This window comes from Podarcis gaigeae (assembly GCF_964106915.1).
Source record: "Podarcis gaigeae genome assembly, chromosome: 16".
NCBI classification, from domain to species: Eukaryota; Metazoa; Chordata; class Lepidosauria; order Squamata; family Lacertidae; genus Podarcis; species Podarcis gaigeae.
The window spans coordinates 26163848-26184459 of NC_139693.1; the positions used below are offsets into that span (position 1 = coordinate 26163848).

Below are 20612 nucleotides of genomic sequence, written 5' to 3' on the forward strand. Positions count from 1 at the left end.
GGTCCTTGGAGCTGGACGATAGGGCTCCTTCAGGTATATGGAGCCAAGGCTGTTTAGGGCTTTGTAGGTCAGCACCTTGTGCTCAGAAACGTACTGGGGGTCATGAAGTTACAGGGGCCTCTAGAAAAGGCCCTTAAAACAACTGGGACTTCATAACCAATTTATGTCATGTGTATTTGGCATGTGAAATACTACAAGGTCTGTTCTTCCAGTTGTGGACAGTCACTGCTATTCCATCATCCATACTGAACCTTGACTGAATGCACCTGTGCTGTATTTTTCTGCTCCACCCATCTCCCCAATTTTTTTAATCTGGCAGGTGCACAAGTACTTCTGTAGCTTTTTTTGCGGGGGGAGGGAGAGAAAACCCAGGAAGTGCACGAGAGCAAATGTTACCAGCTTTAGTTATGTTTTACAAAGGGAAAAACAGAAGATTGTGGGTTTTTCATAGGGACAATTGTAGTTTTTAAATTTTAATTAATACTCTGGTGTTTTGCAAGAGTGATATTACTTGACATGTAACAGAGTAGTATAAGAGGTGTTCTGCTATAGAGTTCTATTGGTTTTATTTAAAAGTCCAATGTGTGCAATTGCAATTTGGGTCTCCAAGATAGTTCCACATGTGTCCTCTGCTGAAATGGTTTCAGACACGCTTACTGCATGTGGCAGTCAGTGGAAATAGGCAGGCTCATGTCATTTTTGCTGCCAGAAATGAAACAGCTAGGCTATGTTCAGGTGAGGAGCAAAAGGAAGTAGGGGTGTGGCAATCAGGAACATTCACTAGAACATCACAGATGTGACAAACTCCCCCCACATGCTGCAAGCAGGTTTCCACTCCAGTGGTCACTGTGGATGATTAATGGGTTATTTTCACTTATCGGTTTTTATCTGGATTGTTTTTGAAGATGCATGGGCTGGCATTTTTATGAAAACAATGTGTAGATGCTGCAAAAAAAATTGTGTAAGCAACACCAATTCTACAATGCACTCCCACATCTGAAAGCACTCAGAGTTATTATATCTGAGCAACTTTTAAATTATATTACTGTAGCGTAAATATTCTGTTGATTTTTTCCCCACAACAATACCCAGCTTGACCAGTAGACTTTGATAAACCCAGGAACAGAAAGGAATTTAAAAGCTGTATTTTACACCAGCTTCCCACCTGCACAAAAGACAGTCACCCACTGATGAGTTACAGAAACATTTAAGTATATTTCAAAACAACACAACAGGCTGAGCCATACAGGTTGCTCCACTGCTTTACAGCACCTTCCTGCAGACAACCATTAATGCATACTAGATCTCAAGCTCATATCCCTTCGTTCAGAAGGAGAAACAAAAACAATGTACATTTTCCAAACAAAAGAAGTTCAAGTGGCAATGTTTTATAGTATTTCATTACCAACACTTCCCTAGTAAAAACTGTAAGTCATAAAAAAAGATTTTATTGAATAAGAAAGGGGGGGAAACAAGGCTTCCTACGAAAGACTATATCCATCCATTTTGGAATGTAAACTCTGAGCAGAAATAAAGAGCTCAGTTCACATTTTTAGAAGTCCCTGTTGGGTGCAATCAGTATGGCCTGAAGGGAGAAGAGTAGCGTGGCGATCCCCTGCTTTGGTATGGAGAATCGCGACTCCTTGAACCAGAACGGGAGCGCGAGTAGCCATAGCTGATGCTTCTTTCAGGACAAACTCTGATATAAGATGTTTCACCCTGGAATTTAAAACAGAGAAAACCCAAACATTGGCATAACATCCTGTGGTCAACGTTATGAATGAATGAATGCCAAAAATGAAGATCAGGAACCAATGCACAAGTGGCTCGAGGCTGGAGATAGCTTTTTTCCCATATATACGCAAGTAGGAGTCCATCTACTGCTGCTGCATTGGGCCAGCTCTGATGTGGCCCTTGAGGGTCTACAGACGAAGGGCATGTGTTACATAACAGCTAGTACAGTGCAGGTATTAGTAAGGCAAACACAGCCATGTTCTGTCCTCATCTAACTAAGAGAAGGGCGAAGATGTCGATAGTTTCCAACTTTTAACTGCCAGAGGGAAATGGATGTAATCTAGTGGAGTCCTTCAGCATAGTTGGGAGGTGCCTTGGTGAACTGTCTCACCAGCTCATCTTAATTTAATTGTATCTCAGCAGCTCAGGTTCTGAAGGGAAATCCCACAGCAAGCAGCCTCCAGCTGTGACAGAGGGGGTGGTTGCAGCAGATGGAAGAAGGTGGTTGCAAGAGAGGTAGCAATGCCCCAAGACTGGAAAAAAACAAAACTGGTTTATGGCAGAGACACCATGAGACCACCATAGGAAGAGGTTCCATGCATAGGTGGGAATGACTGCTATTGTAACCACTATGGTTACTCATCAGCATCTCTGGGGAAAAGCGCTGCAGTTTGTGGATGCAAGCTCTGGCTGCCAAGGCAAAGGTGAGCTAAGCTTATTCAACAGCCAACCACTAGCAATCTCTGTTCAACTCTTGGTCTGTTAAAGGGAGAATGGCAAAGCAAGTCAACTCGACTTACCTAGAAGAAGACAGAGGCAAGTAAATCCAAATGCTTATTTTTTTCCATGTAACTTAGGAATGAACCCCAGAGAACCTGGCCTTGGCTGTCAGGGCTCACACCACGCCATCATGGGGCAGGTTTCACAAGGCCTTGACCACTCTTTTAAGCTGGATTCCTAACATGCTACAAGGATTACTATTAGCCACCAATTCCGAGACTATTGCTAGACTGTGCCCCCGGAGCCTCTTGAGAGCATCACAACAGGACACGTTAACGCATGTTCCTCCATGACTGGCACAACGCACATGCTCTTCACCCACAGGCAGGGACCCACCTCATGAGATCGGAATTTGGTGTCATCCAGTTTACGCAGTGCGTATTCCATGTCTTCCTTGCGGAGAAACTCAACCACCCCCATTCCATCTTTCTGTACATCTGCATAACATACATCACCAGCTTCACGCATATGATCCTTCAGGTCCTGCCAGCTGCCTGATGGAGGAAGCCCTGAGCAGTGAGAACACAAAACATAAGAGACTACGTAAAGAGATGGCACTTGCGGCTTAGGCTGGGCCGGAAAATGCTGCACACCCTGGAATGGTCCCTCCAGTGGGTCTGAGACTCCATCCACCACTTCCACAGACTTCCTGCTTATTAAGGATCCAAAGAACAGCAGTTAAGTTCCATTCCTGGGTGGATTAGCCTTTCACTGTCAGCAAGGTGGTCCCCTAGGTAGGATTCAGAGTTCTGGGCATTGAAAGGAATCCTCCTCCTGTTGGTCCAAGGTAAACTTAACATCACCCCTAACTCTGCCTGGACAGCTTGTACTCCACATACGGCTTAAGTTACTCAGGATCAGATTCCCATCCAAGAATGATGGTCCCCTTCTAACAGTATGAGTTTGGATTCCAATTTGTGTCCTTGGGCAGCGAAGCAAGGATACCTGTGTTTAACTATCAGCATGATCATTAAGTAAAGGCAAAGGTAAGTGGCTCCCCTGTTCCACATCGCATTCTGGAGACACTAGAACACTGCTGCTCCTAGCAGTTTTCAAGAACGCTTCACAATACTCTCTAGCAATGTATGTCCTCCCATTCATGCCAAACGTCAAAGAGATTCCTCCAGATATCCTCCCTGCCCTCCCAGGCTTCTGTGGCTCTGGGGTTCAGCACTTTTGTTTTCAGGTCCTGATGCAAAGCTGAGGAGATTGCAATTCAGTAGTTTCCTCACAGGGAGCAATCACATTTTTAGCCAGGATGCCACAGTACCATGCAGAGAAGCACCAAGATAGGTCACTGTACTTTATTTAAGCAGTACATGGGAATAAACATGGTTTTTTTTAAAATCAGTTTTGTTTTAAGTGGACCATTCCATAAAACTGGTCAGGGAGTGCTGAGTTTTCTCCAGAGACTTGGTCGCCATGGCAAAACCTCCAAAATACATCCACTTCTCTCCAGTAAGAGGTATTTTCCACCTGTCTCTCCTAACTCACTAAACAAGACACCTACTTCAGATATGGCAAGGTTCCTCTGAGGGATCCACAAGGTTATTAACTGAGGCATCTAATTCTGGTTATTTTCTCTCATAATAAGCAGAAATACTGCATAGTAGCAGCAGCTCAGGCAGCTCTTTAATGCTCATTTTTTTGTCTCAGAGAATCATTTGCTTTTATGAGACCCAGTCCTCCTGGCCCTGCACACTACAAGGATCTTCTTCTTTCCCTTCACCCTCCCAGTTGCCCATTTCCAAGTCCATTGAGTTCATGCCTGCCTACAGGTGGAGACGAGATTTTATCTTTTGCTCACCATTCATTCACGAAGTTGAACTCCAAAAGCAAATTAAAATAGGCTTCCTCCGTTATTTGAACCAGAAAGCTGTCTTCTCCTCTCGCAGCTCTGAAAAAACTCCTTCACAGGAACAGTTTTCTTATTAAAGAAGAAACCCTGTATTATGGAAGCAAGGTGCTCCTTCTCCCCAATATAACAAAACATGTGGCATGGCATCAGGATGGCTCCCAGCCAGTATGAAGTATGGAAGGCAACATACCTGAAACAAGGACTCGGAATTCAGAGCGCCGTGAAGGAGGGCCATTCCTCCCACGAGGCCCCCCACCAAAGCCTCCACCCCGTCCTCTGGAAGGTTTGGGAAACTCAACGCGTAGGCGACAGTGACCATAATCATAGCCATTCCTCCCATAAACTGCATCTTCTGCATCTCTGTGAACAAATAATATATGCATGAATTTAGCATTGCCCAGACAGCACAAGAAAGGTACGAAAACAAGAGAAGAGTCTTTTGGCACCTTACAGACTAACACATTTTGTTGCTCCTTAAGGTGCAAAGAGATACTTTGCTGTGTTTGTTGCAATAGATTAACCCTCTGGAAAATGAGTAGTCCTAGGAACTACTGTACTTTAAAACTTAAATATAGAAATATTTAAATATAGTAGGCTGTAAAAAGTGGAGAGGTTCCCAGTTTCTAAGCTGGAAGATGTTAGCACCTGACATTTATGAGTGATAAAGTTGTTTCTAGCTTTGGACAAAAGTCACAGGATGAAACATACTGACTGAACACAGTATTCACCATCAGGATGCAAAATGTTGCAAACAATAAAAAGAATTCAGAACATTCATGCCTTACACTTACAACAACAGTTAGCATATCATAGCACCAGGGAGTTCCTATTTATTTTCCGAACGCCAATTACTCTGTTGACTTGCTAGTCTCCCTGGAGTAAAATCAAGAAGGTGGCAATCAGGTTAAAAAACATTAGTGCCCAAGGCACCTTTGTTCCAGCTGCTTCAAAAAACCATTGTCAGGCAAAGAAGGCTACTTTCAAGAGATACAACAAAAAGAAGCTTCTCTGTATGCTTATGATCAACAAGAATTCCATCAGCAGACTACTTTCTACAGATCAATTAGCAATGTGCCAAACACTACTTTGGGAACCCCTGCAGCCTGCTTCTTTATGCCAGCATATTTTTTGTAGTTAATCTTCTTCCCTGATGTAGTAACCCAAAAAAGCCCTTCACTACACCATTTAAGGGGTTGTGGTTGTGACTTTTGTGTAACTGGACTAATTTCTGATGCAGTCCAATCCTCTGTTCCTCATATTAAGGATTAATGGTCTGTTGTCAGTCATATATGCTGTGGTGTTGAGCTACGCATTGCATAAACTTCTATATCTGAAGAAAATGACTAAGGCATACTAACAAGAATTTGCCAGAATCAGAACAGTACATATTTGTAAAGCAGATTTAATATATACATGATCAACAGTTCTGCAAAAATGAAGGAAACACCCCTTTTCATAGGATTTACTGATGTTTTAAAATATTATGTATTGCATTTTGTAGTTATATTTAATGAGAACCACATTGTGAAGATTTTGATTCTTGAAAAGCAGCACAAAAATTAATGAATTAAAAAGTAATTCATAAACATAAAGGCTCCATTCCAGGATTTGTCAAGGAAGGAAGGAAGGAAGGAAGGAAGGAAGGAAGGAAGGAAGGAGGGAGGGAGACTGGCAACCTACTAAAGATGCAGTGGTCTTTACATCATCTAGATCTCTGACTGTATAATATTAACAGCAGATGAGCCATTCCACAGTCCATTTTACTACTCCCCCCTGAATAATCATTTATAAATTGGGAAAAGGCACCATCTTATCCTCCATCTTGTTTCTGTGCATTTTTAAAATATAATTGCTTTTTTTAAAAAAAAACAAAAACACGTCACCTTGAATTAGGCAGGATTTGTATCCTGAAAGGCAGAATATAAATAAACTGAACCCAAGGTGTGGTTTGAAGCAGAGGTGGGAAAACTGTCGCTCCTCCACTGCTGTTTGTTATTGGACAGTCCCAGTTGCAAGCCCCAGCAGGCAAGGATAGTGGGAGTTGTAGTCCAACAATATCTGGAGAGCCACAGTTCCCCACCCCTGAACTAGTGGCTGGTATTTTTGCAAAGAATATTGGTCTAGGTGCATCTGATCCACCTATGTTCGGGAAGTGTCATACCTCAGAGGCAGAAAACCCGATTTGTACGCAGAGGATCCCTAGTTCAATCCTTGACATATCCAGTACTGTATGTCCTGTCTGAATCCCTGGAGAGCTGCTGCCAATCTATACAGGCCAGGGCTGAGAAACCTTTTTCACATCAAGAGCCACATACCCTGCTGAACAACTTTTCATGCGTCAGATGCAAAAGTAGACACGCAGCAAGTTACCTTCCAACAGTTGGCCATCTACACAAACTAGTCCAACAACATGTGATTTGGTGAAGACTGTAGGCCGCATTGGATACAATGCAGGGTCTGCTCATTGCCTAGATGGGAGGCTGCCTGAGAAAACACTACCAGGTGTATAAGGTGCTATATAAATCCCAATAATAATAGTAATAATAATGTATGCCACCTTGGCTTCCATTAAGGAAGCAAGGTGGGAAATAAACATAATACATTTCATATAGATTATTTTAGGATTGTAGGCAACTGAGTTCTACTTAGGGAAAGCCCATCGAAACTGATGGACCCAATGCTAATCACGCCTATCAATTTTAATGGATTGTATCCATTGTCAAACTCAATAGCAGACCCACTGAAACTGATGGACCCCATACAAGTTATGTCTGTTAATTTTAATGGGTCGCATCTTATCTTAGTGCTCCCCAAGAATAGCAGACCCACTGAAATTAATGGACTGTAGGGCAGTCTTATTTTTGTAACTAAGTTGTTTTAAGCTGTTTTTAATACTGTTTCAATTGCTGGAACCTTAGGGGGAAGGGTGGGTGATTCGGTATTTGAACGATTGGTATTAGTAATTGTGTTATAAATTGATATTGTTATTATGAGGCTATTATTGGATTGTAATTGAAAACTAATAAAAATTATTATCATAAAAAAGATAATGTGACACTGTAAGGCAATGTTTATTTTTATTTGTGTAGCTAAAACCATTCCAAAACAAAACATCTATCAATTTCAGCAGATCATATCCAATGTCAATCCTACTCAACAGTACTCGAGACCTGCTGAAATTAACGCAATCTTGGGCTCATCCATTTTAACGGGTCTACTCTCTGGAGCATAGGCGAATGCTGGATGGCAACCCCCCTATATCATTAATATAAATAATAATCTGAAAACCGTCTGGGTGGGTGGATGCAGGTGGGTTTGATTCCCTCCCCCTCTTTCTTTTTCCTTTCTCCTCCTGTGAAGAGGCTGCATCCTAATGTTTTAATGTTGTATCTTAATCTTTTAAATTGCATTTTAATCAACTTGTTTTTATTATTGGTTGTTAGCCGCCCTGAGCCCGGTCTTGGCTGGGGAGGGCGGGGTATAAATAAAAAAAATATTATTATTATTATTATTATAGCAGAAAGCCAGCATGTGATGTGCCAAAAGGAACCAAATAAAAATAAATTTAAAAAAGGCGGGAAAGGAGGAGGAGAAGGGGGTGAGGCGGGGCTTGCACCTCACCCTGCCAGCAAGATGGAGAGCCCCACATTCACAAAATGCCAAAAATTGGGGTTGGGGGGGCTCCTCTTCCTCCTCCCCCCACCCTCCAAGCATGCTTGGGACCCCCCCCATTCCCAAATATGAGAGATTATTGGGGGGGGGGTTCTCTACATCTCCCGCCTGAGGGAACCCGAGAACCCACCCGCCCCGCTCCCCGTCACCCACCGGGGGTCCTCGAAGCGGACGAAGGCGAAGGGGGCGAGCCCGCGCTTGCTCTTCAGCTCGATGTCGCGGATGCGGCCGTACTTGTAGAAAAGCTCCTCCAGGTCCTTCTCGCGCACGTCGGCCGGCAGGTTCCCCACGTAGATGCGGCCGTCGCCGCCGCCGCCGCTCCCGCCTCCCCGGCCGCCCCCTCCGGACATGCCGGCCCCGCCGCCTCCGTAGTCCATCATATCCCGGCCCCAGCCCCCAGACATCCTGCCGAGTCCCTCACAGGCCGCTGCAAACGCCTCCGGGGCCTAGAGCCAGCCAGCCAAGACAGTCAGGCGATTCGGCCTCGGCCGCCGCCCCCTCAGGCCTTCACACGCCGCAAGGAGCAACGTGACGGAGGACAAAAAATGAGGAGCGGGGAGGGAGGGGGGGGAAACCGCAGCTTAAAGGGGAGGAGGAGAGAGAGGCGACGCGCCACCGAGAAGAGATGGGGAAGTGGGGTGGGGGGGAAGGAACGGCTCCTATGCAAACCCTCACTCCGAGGGAGGGAGGGGGGAGCACGAAAGAGCCACCGGATGCGCATGCGGCGACGGCTGCACTTTGCGCATGCTCGGGTTTCTGTGGGCCAAGGGTGCCTCCAGCGGGGCGGTCGGGGATATTTGAGGGGATGCGCGCAGTTCAATAGCGTGATGCCACTTGTGAGGGCTTCAGGCCCCAAAGGATCCTGGGAAGTGTAGTTTGTTAAAGGTCCTGGAAGCTGTTAAGAAATAACCATCGATGCCAGACTAGCTGCAACTCTTGAGAGTTCCCTGGAAAGAGAAGGATTGGCCGTTAAACCTCTCTGAAATCGTAGCTTCAGGAAAGGAAATATAGGGAAACAGTGGTACCTTGGGTTACAGACGCTACAGGTTACGTACGCTTCAGGTTACAGACTCCGCTAACCCAGAAATAGTACCTCGGGTTGAGAATTTGCTTCAGGATGAGAACAGAAATCGCGCAGCGGCAGCGGGAGGTCCCATTAGCTAAAGTGGCACCTCAGGTTAAGAACAGTTTCAGATTAAGAACGGACCTCCAAAACGAATTTAATAGTAATAATAATAATAATAATAATAATAATAATAATAATAATAATTATTTATTTATACCCCAGCCATCTGGCTGGGTTTCCCCAGCCACTCTGGGCAGCTTCCAATACAACACTAAAATACAATAACCTATTAAACATTAAAAGCTTCCCTAAACAGGGCTGCCCTAACCCGAGGTACCACTGTATTGTGGGCATCCTCTGTCTCGAGAGTGTGCCTCTGGGGATAGCAGCACCAAAGTGACCTCCAGGCACAACCTTGGGCAGTCTGTATGGGGGTACTGGATGCCCAGACAAGACCCACCCCTCTCCCGCCTCGCTGATGTGGTCCAAAGGAAATCAGAGCAATATATTTCAGCACCTTTAACAAACTACACTTCCCAGGATTCTTTGGGGGAAGCCATGACTTCTTAAAATCGGTATCACAGTACCTTCCTGTGCATAGAAAGCCAGCTTAGCTATCACACTTGGTGTCTGCATTGTCCATCACTGATTTTGTTATGTACTGAAGTTCTCACCCTGGGCCAGCAGGGGGATACTGTAGATAGTTTTCACTCAGGTCCACATATGCAAATAAGGAATTGAAAGTGATGTTCAGTGATTGGATAGTTACAGAAAGTTGTTACTGTTGCCTTGTAGTTGAGCTCTATATAAGCAAATTGGCTGAACCCTTCAGTTCAGTTCTGGCCTGTGAATAAACAAGAGCTGTCTGAAGAATCATTGTGTCGTCTGATATGTTCAACCACAACTTAACAGATTTATTACTGGACTTTTGCCTTCCTTTCTGCCCACCCATCAACAAAACCACATTAAGGAAAAGGCTGTTTCCGTGGGAGACATAGGAACAGCAGTCCAAACATTGGGGCCTGAGTTTTTTTATTTTATTTTCCTCTTCCCTCCTTGCTCTTTTTCTCGTGTGCTGTATTTTTGTTTGTTTATTAGAATGTAAACCTGCAGGTAGATAGTGTCTTGTCTTTATTTAATGTAATCCTTTTTGGGCTGAAAAGTGGGGTATAAATGCTCTAAATAACAAAATAAAAAGGCAAGCCTGTAGTGCATACATGCACGCACACGCTCCTTTGGGGCCTAGTGTATTGCACATTCCAAGAAGGATGCCTGTTAATGAGCTGCCCTTAAGTGACATAATTGAAATCTCAAGACAGAGTAAAACATCCATGATCAAAACTAAAAATTTCCAGCAACACTTGCTTCAGGCCCTGTTGGGGATGCTTTCTGATATCCTGTTTATCCAGCAAATCTGGTTGAAGCCTCGGTAGACAGCATTTACTCAAGGCAGGTAAGATCAAAGTGGCCCCCATAAGCAACCTTTTAAATATGTTCCAACTTGATTTTAGCTTTTATTGCTGATTGCCTGCCTTGTTATTTTTAAATGTTATATGTTTTGTTTGGACTCAAATTTTATGAATGTGAAGCTTTGCCTCTATAGGCATCATTTTAAAATTACTTTCGCTGAACCACATTTGCCGCTTTAACAATTCCTTGTGCTGCAGCTGGGGATGGGCAGTTGATCAAGCATCTGCTTTGCATGCATGACTGCTGGGAGGAATGCAGCAATAAGAAATGCTATGGTGCATCTGTCCCAGCAAAACCAGAGGCCTTCATCTGTTCCAGCTGCAACAAAGCATGTCTCTCCTGTATCCATCTCTACAGCCACAGCAGGCACTGTAAATCTCTAATGGTTTGACTTCAGTCCCAAAGATGCAGTCTTCCATTGTTTCCTGAGACAGACGGATGCCCACCAGCTGACCCTTGACTTTAGAGCATCGAACAGCATTAATCTGTTACCAACAGAGATTGTTGGTATTTGCTTGATTGCACAGTTAAACTATTGAACTTGCTCCAGCAGGAGACAGTGATGACCACTTTGATGGCTTTAAGAGAGGATTAGACAAATTCATGGCTACGTTCTGCTTCCAAAGCTGGAGACAGTAATGCTTCTGAATACCACTTGCTGGAAACTGCAGAGAGTGTTCATGTGCTCAGGTCTTGCTTGCCAGTTTCCCATAATGGGCATGTTATGAGAAAAAACTGCTCCTTTTCCATTATGGGGTACCCAAGAGCCCATAGAGTCCTTTTGTAGGTTCTCTATCGGTAGGAGAAAATAACAGAGACCAACCAGAGAATATTGAGAAGCAAAGCAGCTAGTAAGCCTGATCTTTATTAAAGCTGTTGCAACAAGGTGCTCCCCAACACACACAAGGGGGGGACCCTAAGTCATGCGTGCAAGTTCTTATATAGACATTTTAAATTGCCTGCCCTAGAGTTCAAGACCACCCCCAGAAGCATCATACATACATCACAGAAGGGGCGGACTACTAGGTTGCTTGACTGAATTACCTGGGCATCCTGGCCACTTTTTTGTTACTCAATTCCTGAATCCAGGTCACAGGCTCACACTCTATTCATATCTTAAATGTGACCTTAAGACAGGATTTGTGAGAGAGACAATGGGGAGATTTCCCATTTCCTTCGACCTTGCAGAGAAATATTTGAAGTCATTTTGGGAGAGAGAAAATGGTTTCAGGCCTTTTCTGTGGGTTTCAGACATGTGGTTTACATATTTGTATGTGTTTGCTTGGTACATTTATGAACATTTTATATATATAACACCTTAAAATTCTTATAACAGGCATCTGGTGGACCACTGTGAGAACAGGATGCTGGATTAGATGGGCCATTGGCTTGATCCAGCAGAGCTCTACTTATGCGTAATTCCCAGACAATGTGAGAATTGTCAGTTCACTCCTACCTTCTGCTTTCCATTCTTGAGTCAATTGCTGGTACAGTATATTAAAAAAAAATCACTCAAGCCATTTTTGATGTGTATGTTATTTGCAGTCATACCACACTTATGTGTCACATGGGGGTGTGGCTGTGCTGTAATGCACATTGCAGAGCCACATGATGTTCTGGACTAGAAAAGATTATCTCAGAGAGGAGCTGAGAACAATTTTACAGCAAAGGCAGGGAAACATTTTTCAGTAAGACAGCTGCATTCAATTCTGGGTAAGCTTCCAGGGGCCTTTGTTGGGTAGGGCCAGAGGCAAAGGTGGGTGTGATCAGAAGCAAACATTTGGCTGAGCAAGGAATGGGAATTTTACTTTTGTACTCTAGGCTAGCTTCTTCACAACCATACACCCTCTGTTCTCCATTAAGGCAAGCAAGGAGTATGATAATTGATCAAGGTCATATTCTAGCTGGGCAATTTTTTTTGAGGTGAGTGTGATGCTGGGCCAGGGAGGGTTTTGTGACCTGGAGAAAGTGTCCCAATGGGCCAGGCAGATAAGTTTTCCCAGCTGCCCTGCTAGTCCTACAGCCATGGGGTAGGGGCCAAGCCTCATCCGCTCATGATAATAATAATAATAATAATAATAATAATAATAATAATAATAATAATTTATTTATACCCCACCCATCTGGCTGGGTTTCCCCAGCCACTCTGGGCGGCTTCCAATAAAACACTAAAATACAATAACCTATTAAACATTAAACGCTTCCCTAAACAGGGCTGCCTTCAGATGTCTTCTAAAAGTTTGGTAGTTATTTTTCTCTTTGACATCTGGTGGGAGGGTGTTCCACAGGGCGGGTGCGACTACCGAGAAGGTCCTCTGCCTGGTTCCCTGTAACATGGCTTCTCGCAGCGAGGGAACTGCCAAAAGGCTCTCGGTGCTGGACCTCAGTGTCCGGGCAGAATGATGGAGATGGAGATGTTCCTTCAGGTATTCTGGACCGAGGCCGTTTAGGGCTTTAAAGGTCAGCACCAACACTTTGAATTGGGAATCGGAAACGTACTGGGAGCCAATGTAGGTATTTCAAGACCGGTGTTATATGGTCTCGGTGGCCACTCCCAGTCACCAGTCTAGCTGCCGCTCATGAGACAACCACCTGTGATCTCCTCTCAGGTAAGAGAGGGCACCACCTAACTCCACAAGGCAGGGAGCCTCTGAACACTTTACTTACTATCTATTAAAACATTTCTATGCCTCCTACCATATTAGACTGCCTGCAATACAACAAAAAGAGAGAGATAAAAACAGTATCCAAAAGCAGCAACGTACAGCTAACAGTTGAAGGAGCACTCCGAATCACAAAGTAATTACATTCTCCACATGCTCAGGAACACTGTTCTCTCTGGTTTTATACATGCATACGCTCAGAAGCATTCAGCTTTCAGACATGCCATCCAGAACGTCTCTCTCCTAGTTCTTCAGAGGAATCTTGCTGTTTGCTGGCGCACCCGCCGAGCTGCGGCTTGCCTTGTCCTGCAAGGGCGCCCCCAGCAGAACCTCCTCCTTGCCCTCCACCTCGCGGCCCGTCTGGCTGACCAGACCCCGTCGCCACGGCAACGGACGCCGGCGCGGTGCATGCCGGCCCGCAACAAAATGCAACAATAAAACTCTACGGGAGGCTCAGGAGAGGCGGCCAATAGTCTCAGAGGAGTATTGTTGTCGTGGCCAATGGCAGCTGCCGGCGAGCTGGGCTGGGCGTGGCCGCTGCCGGCGGGCGGAGGGCGTGGCCGGGGCATCCAGGCGACACTCGAGGCTTGTTCGCGGGCGAAGGCAGAGGCGAGGCGCGCGCGGGTTTCCTCAGCTCGTTACGCGACGGGGGCAGCCTCCGGAGGAGCGCCGAGGTGACAACTTGCTCGTCCGCTCCACCAACGTCCCTGCCCGCCGCCGCCGTCGTTCTCGGAGGAGGAAGCAGCCGCAGGAGCCGCCGCCAACCAGAAGCACACGGTGAGGGGCGGCGGCGAGGTTTTTAGGCGCGGAAATTATAATGGCGTCGGCGGAGATGACGGGAGGGGGCGGTTGGGGATATTACTAATATGAGGAGAGTTATAGCGTGATTCCGGCCATGTGTCGGTTGGCTTCTGTAGGACCGTCCAGAGGCCGTTAGAAAATGACATATAAAGTGACATTACGGTTACTTGAACTGTCGAGGTGTGAGGGAGAGACATTATTATCATTAGTAGTAATACATTAGTAGTTTGGTATCTAATTCTGGCTTGTAAAAAGTTGGGTTCTGCGAGCTGCCCAGAGGCCGTTTGAAAATACAGATTAATATTAGTGCGGTACAAGGATTGCTGAGGTGGAGGAGGCGATGGGAGTGTGAGGGGCGTGTGTGGGGTTGGGGGGGGGGAAGAAACTGTATTATTAGTATAGCTTGCAATTCTGATCCTATAAAAGCTGGGTTCTCTGGAATGTTCACAGGCCGTTTGAATAATTCTAATACGGTACAAAATTTAAATGGCGTTTTAAAAACTCATTAAAGCAGGTCATGATTAATGTGAGATTATAATCAGCTGGTTATTTGATTTATTGAACACGTTTGTGTTCTGGTTATATATATGTAAAATGTAAACTTATTTTTTTGGGGGGGGGAGAAACCCCTTGGGAGGAGTTATAAATAAATCTGCGCAACTGAATCGGAATCATGGGTAATCGTTGTTCCTCCATTTCATTTATTATAGATTTTGTTTTCTCGTAAAGTTGGGTTCTCTGGGCAGTTTTACAGACCATTAAAAGACATAATAATGCTAAACCTTTTTTAAAGTTTTAAAATAAATGGAATTCCTTAAGTTTGTGCAATCTAAATTAGAGGGGGAGGGGTGGAATTAGAAAGTGGTATAGAAATGACTTTTAAGCACCGTACATAGTGTTGGCATCATGAAGGGCTCTGGAGAACTTAGATGCTTGCAAGCTTATTTTGCAACCTTTTAAATAAGTGTTTTGGCCAACTGCATTTTGAACAGTTATCCTCTCTTCCCCACCTAGTGTGAACCTGTACAGTTGGCTAATTTTGCTGCTCCTGATTTTTTTATATTATTTTGAATGAAGACTCAAACTGGGGAGCCCTGTAGTGCGTTTGTGGGTCACCTGATGGAGGAGGATTTTGCTGTTGCACCTTTTTTTTTTGCTTTGAGTTGCAGCCTAATTTTTAGATTCTACAGAGAGAAATAAAAAATAAAATAAAAAGAAAAGTATTCTTAAATAGTTTTGTGCCATGTGGGGACCAACTATTGAGATAAAAGAGAAACCACAGCCAGCTCCTATTTGGTTTGCAATGACTAACTAGGGAAGGGAATAAATAGGAGGGGAGGTAACAGGAGTATGTTTTCTGAATAATTTGTTGGGCATATATTTTTCAGGAGGGGTAGGATTTGTGGTGGATTGCACTGTACTGCTGTATTATCTAGTTTGCTAGGTATTGTGTAATTCCTACTCTCTCAAGACACTGGCACTTAAGTCTGTAGCGTGTGTATGGGAAAGACAAGGCTTACTTAAAAGGCATAGTATGATTGTGTGGGTGTGGCAAGGAATCTCTGAAGCCTTGTGGGTAAAATGGGCAAATGAGGGAGGGTGTCTAATGATGTGCAAATGCTGTTGGGAGGGGTGATGGTGGGAAAGTTTCTGATGAAGACATTATCAAATTGTTTGTAACTCTGCAAAGCATTGTACAACTTCTTTAAACTAGTCCCCGTGTCCAACCCTGTAATTTTTAAAAATAGAACAATAAAGTCCCTTAACTGCATCATTTAATTTCTGAAATAACCTTAAAATAATGTGCTAGATGTTGTGTGACGAAGCAATACAGAAAAAGAGTTTGGAGAAGAATCAAAATAATGTAGGAGGGATTGGGAATCCTGTTCGATGGGAGGGAGTCCTCTTGCAAGCTGTATTAAGGGTATCTTGTGGGCAAATAGTTCTAGGATGTAAGAAATGTGGTATAGTGATGAGAAAACCTTGGTCTGCATTCCCGGAGGTGGGTGGGGCAACTCAGACATCTGTGGCCAATTAGGTCCTCCTATAATAAGCTAAGCTCAGCAAAAGGTGTCTGCAACACACTGCATTTCTTCTGTCTAATTTAAGTAGTGTGTAGGTTGTTCAGCTCAACCCCCAAGGTGGGGCCTGTGTTTTACTGAATTACATCTGGCACACAAAATGTTGAGCATATTGGTCTCTTCTTGCAGAAATAATTTATATGTTTGATCTTACATGCTTGATTTGTTAAAACAGTAGGAGGAGATAAACTGCATGTATATTCATTAGCTCATCAGAAATACGAACAGATGGTTCAACTTTGTGTCTCCAGAACAAATTCTGGGGTGTGTTAAGAGAGTGGCTGGATGGTTCTGGAAATTAAGCCATTATACAGTAAAGACTTTTAGGTGGTGTAGTGTATGAATCTACCAGCACCAGTTAACATTTTGAATTCTTGTCCATTGTGCTTTGTAGGTAACCATGAGTGATCGAAAGGCCGTGATAAAGAATGCAGATATGTCTGAGGAGATGCAGCAGGACTCCGTGGAGTGTGCTACACAGGCCTTGGAAAAATACAACATTGAGAAAGATATTGCTGCCCACATAAAGAAGGTAAAGCTTGATAATTGTTGCATGCTGCTAGTTTAGAATTCTTGAGAGGAAGAGGAAAATTCACACTTGAGGGAGGGAACGGTTAAAATTATGTCTAACTAAACATGTGTCCACAGATTTCTTAACTGGCAAAGCTGATTTTGTATGTGTAGGAGTGTTCTGGCCTGCCAGGGAATAGTTGGACATTTTCCTGCATTTCCTTCACAGCCTAGTCTATGTGGGTGGTCTAACTGCATGTCTGTGTTCCTAGAGGGTTGTCAAGCATCTGTGATCTTCTGACTTTGGCAGAGCTTGCAAGAAGCTTGCCAGATCTGCTGTGACAGTGGGCAAGCTTATATCTGCATAAGTAAGACAGTGTGGAGCATACACATTTGTTCCTTGAAGATGAGAAAAATACAAAACCTTAAAACATTCCTTAGCATTAGCTCTTAACAAGTTGTAGCAAGATACACCCTGTATTTGCAACAGTGCTATTCAACAATTCAGCACTACGAAGGCAGGCCACAGCAAGCCTCATGGTTGCTACCATCTTCTTCAGCATGACTTTGAAGAGTTTGGTAGCCCTTGCTTCTATTTTAACATAGCCTCAATTTGGTATGATGGTCACTTGGAAATACTGTTTAGTTTTAGCTATAATTATGATTAGTGGAAACAAGTTGGTTTCAAATCAATGCAGGCTTTTTTCATTAACCAGTTAAGATTAACCACAATTCATGGTTTGAGTGCAACAGTAAATTGTAGTTAATTGAATCAGCTTGTGGTCACACTGGAAGAGGCGCTAACTTACAGTTTAATAGTGTGCAAACCTGGCCACTCAGACTGTTTTGCTTATGGGCTGGGGGGGAAGAATGTGGTAAGCACTCAAGACTTGCTGCATTAGCCACTATATGTTTATGATTGGTCTGATTCAGGGGTCGGCAGCCTAAGGCCCATGGGCCACAAGCGGCCCATGGGGGTTGTTTAAGTGGCCCAGGGACCCCCGCTGCCTGCTCTCCTCCTGCTCTGCGCCAGAAGGAGCCCCAGAAATAGTGTTTGCCGTGCGTGTGCACACACTCTGGCCCACTGCAGCGTGTGCAGGACCATGAACCAGCCCAAGCCACAAAAACTTTGCCGACCCCTGGATTGATTCCTACTCCAGTACAGGGACACAAGTGATTTAATATTAGCTGATATAATAGTGTATTAAATGCACAGTTAGGTACAAGGATGGGATTAAAACGTATAAAAATCAGTACTCTGAAATTTGCTAAGCAATATATTGATATAAATTGGCTGAATATCAACTGCTCCAAGCCTCTGTAAAAGAGAATTCATGTTTTCAAGATTTAGTAAAACATTACCATAGTAAACCCTCAATTTATTTCACAACATTATTTTTCAGAATATAGATGAGAAATTACAGTGCTAACAATGCATAACTGTCCCTTTTTAAGCACACCATATCCTAGTTGCACCGTCCCCCAAAAACGTACTGCATCTTGGTTGCAAGCCATTACTTAAATGCCATTACTTAAATAATTTCCAAAATGACTTAAGTTATCATGAATAAAATGCTTACCAAATCTTGTGAGGTACAAAGTGAAGTACGGTAGATTCTTTATTGTTCCATAGACATTGCTCTCTTAAGTCAGTTGAATTAAGAATCCACACTTAAATAGATAGCACAGGAGCATTATACTACTAATTACTAGTTGTATACATACAGGTCCTGCTATCCGCATGCTTGCGATGTGAAAATTCACTTATCCTTCTGCCCAAATCTTGCTATGAACATCGTAGACTCAGATATCCAAAGAACTGACTTCCTTGCTGGTTTGTGCTTTGCTAGTTGTCAACAGCCATTTTTGGGAAGAAACCAGAGAGAGAGGAAGTGGGGAGGCAAGAACAAAGGAATTGGGGCAGGGAAGATAAGACATGGGCTTCCCAAACTTGGGTCTCCAGCTGGTTTTGGACTGCAACTCTCATTAATCCTACATAGTAGGACCGCTGGTCAGGGATGATGGGAACTGTAATCCAAGAGCAGCTGGAGATCTAAGTTTGGGAAACCCTGGGATAGGCAAATCTGTTTTTTCCTCTGTTCTCTTGCGAATTAGCTGCATACATTTCAGGAACTTTTTTTTTTGGTGGGGGAGGTTGGACAAATCCCGAATTAGAAATATTTCCATAGGAAATGATGAAATGGTGGACTTTGTTACAAAAGTAGGATCTGTGCGTAACTCCTCTTCCTAAACCCAGACAGCCTGAACGTCTGTATGGGTTGCATAGAATATCCCTACAGCACTTCTCAAGCTACTTGCTCCAAAATAGTCCAGTTAATGTCGGTATGTTATTATGATTTCAATGTAATTTGTGGATGGCAGTCTTCCATTGTCTCATACATGGCAAGAACAAAAGTTAAGTCACTGGGCTATGTTGTTGCATGTTTCTTGTATGTATAGCTCAATAGGTTAGAATACTGCATTGCATATTCTTTCCAAAAACATGAGTGAAGCTGTTCACTTGAGAAGCTAAGCTATTAAGTTATTCTCTTTCAGGAGTTTGACAAGAAATACAATCCTACTTGGCACTGCATTGTGGGAAGAAATTTTGGCAGCTATGTGACTCATGAGACCAAACACTTCATCTACTTCTACCTGGGTCAAGTTGCCATTCTCCTCTTCAAATCCGGTTAGAACATGGGACTGTTCCACCCCAAACATGCATTTGGTTACAGGACTGCACACTAATTCCAAATAGACTGAAGTCTTCAGCCTTCCCCAGGGAACATACCTTGATCTTCAAGCCTTTTGTTGTTTTAATGGACAGGTACTCCTCTGTACCATTTTGTGTTTTTGTTGTGGCCATAAAAAAATAGCAAAAAAGTAATCTTGTATGTATTTTCTTTACAAAAAGCAACCCACAAGTCCTAATTTTCTAATAAAACCTTTGGGCATACATTCAGTCTTTAAGAGCTTGTTCTAATACTTCCATATTTGGCCAACTCTCCTATAACTACCAGCTTTGCACTGCAGACTTGAAATAGCAAATTATTTGCCAAAATCAGGGGTGACTGACTTGTGGCCTTCTGGATGTTTCAGATTACAACCCCCATTAGCCATGTTGCTTGAGATTGGTGTGAGTTTGAATCCAAAAACATCTGGAGACCATAGTTTTCTGTGTACTGAATGAACTGGATTTCATTGGAGCCAATAGGACCTGTAAACTATTCCCTGTGTTGCATCTGATTCTTAAACATACCCGGTATTTACTTGTAAAATGACATAACTGACTCATCCAGTGGGACTTTCAAGCAAGTATGTACGAGGTTGCACAAGCTTATGCATAAATTGGAAGGGATCCCAGTGTGTTCATTGTCTTTACAAGTAATTTTGCATGAGACTGCATCTAGGGTGTATCTAATGCCTGCAAAGATGATCTTTGCTCACCAGTATGCATGCTTTGATGATTAATGCAGTGTACAAAAGGAACAACTGAATTTAAAACACATTCTGGTCAGTGTGATTCTTTAGTTAGATATATGTGCCAGACTTATTGTCGCCTCTAAAAATGTTCAGTGATTCCTGATTATTTAAATTCCAATATGGAATATTTTAATACATAACATTCTAACCTAATGTAATCAAAAGCATTTACAATACTTGTTCCCAGTAGCATACTTGCACTGTTTTTTTGGCATCATAGTACTTATGGCAGGGCATCTTGATGTAAGGAACAGTGCTAGAATGCCTGTCTAAAGCCCAAGGATTAAAACATACCACTGCTTGGAAAAAGAATTATCACCTAGCTTAGCAGGATGTGCAACTCCTGCTTGTTTCACTGACATGTCAGATCTCCTTTTCCCACAATCCAAATCAAGCATTTTACGAAGACCTGTTGTTTTGTACACTGGAGTGCATGCTCAACTTTTCCAATTGAAAATGTTTGCAACTTTGGAGAATGCAACATCAATTTGTAA

At 43.5% G+C, this 20612-nt stretch overlaps 2 protein-coding genes across 2 annotated transcripts; one reads left to right on the forward strand and one right to left on the reverse strand.

The window, feature by feature from the left end:
* Positions 1 to 1191: 1191 nt before the first annotated feature.
* Positions 1192 to 8783, reverse strand: SRSF9 (serine and arginine rich splicing factor 9). Its single transcript, XM_083717700.1, has 4 exons — positions 8198 to 8783; positions 4563 to 4732; positions 2851 to 3023; positions 1192 to 1719 (listed from the first exon to the last, which is right to left on the reverse strand). Exons 1-4 carry the CDS (start codon positions 8446 to 8448, stop codon positions 1576 to 1578), a joined length of 738 nt encoding a protein of 245 aa, XP_083573826.1. The 5' UTR covers positions 8449 to 8783; the 3' UTR covers positions 1192 to 1575.
* A 4942-nt stretch (positions 8784 to 13725) lies between these two features.
* Positions 13726 to 19605, forward strand: DYNLL1 (dynein light chain LC8-type 1). Its single transcript, XM_083717826.1, has 3 exons — positions 13726 to 14020; positions 16520 to 16657; positions 19192 to 19605. The coding sequence occupies exons 2-3, from the start codon at positions 16526 to 16528 to the stop codon at positions 19327 to 19329; spliced, it is 270 nt and encodes an 89-aa protein (XP_083573952.1). The 5' UTR covers positions 13726 to 14020; positions 16520 to 16525; the 3' UTR covers positions 19330 to 19605.
* The last annotated feature ends 1007 nt before the right edge of the window (positions 19606 to 20612 follow it).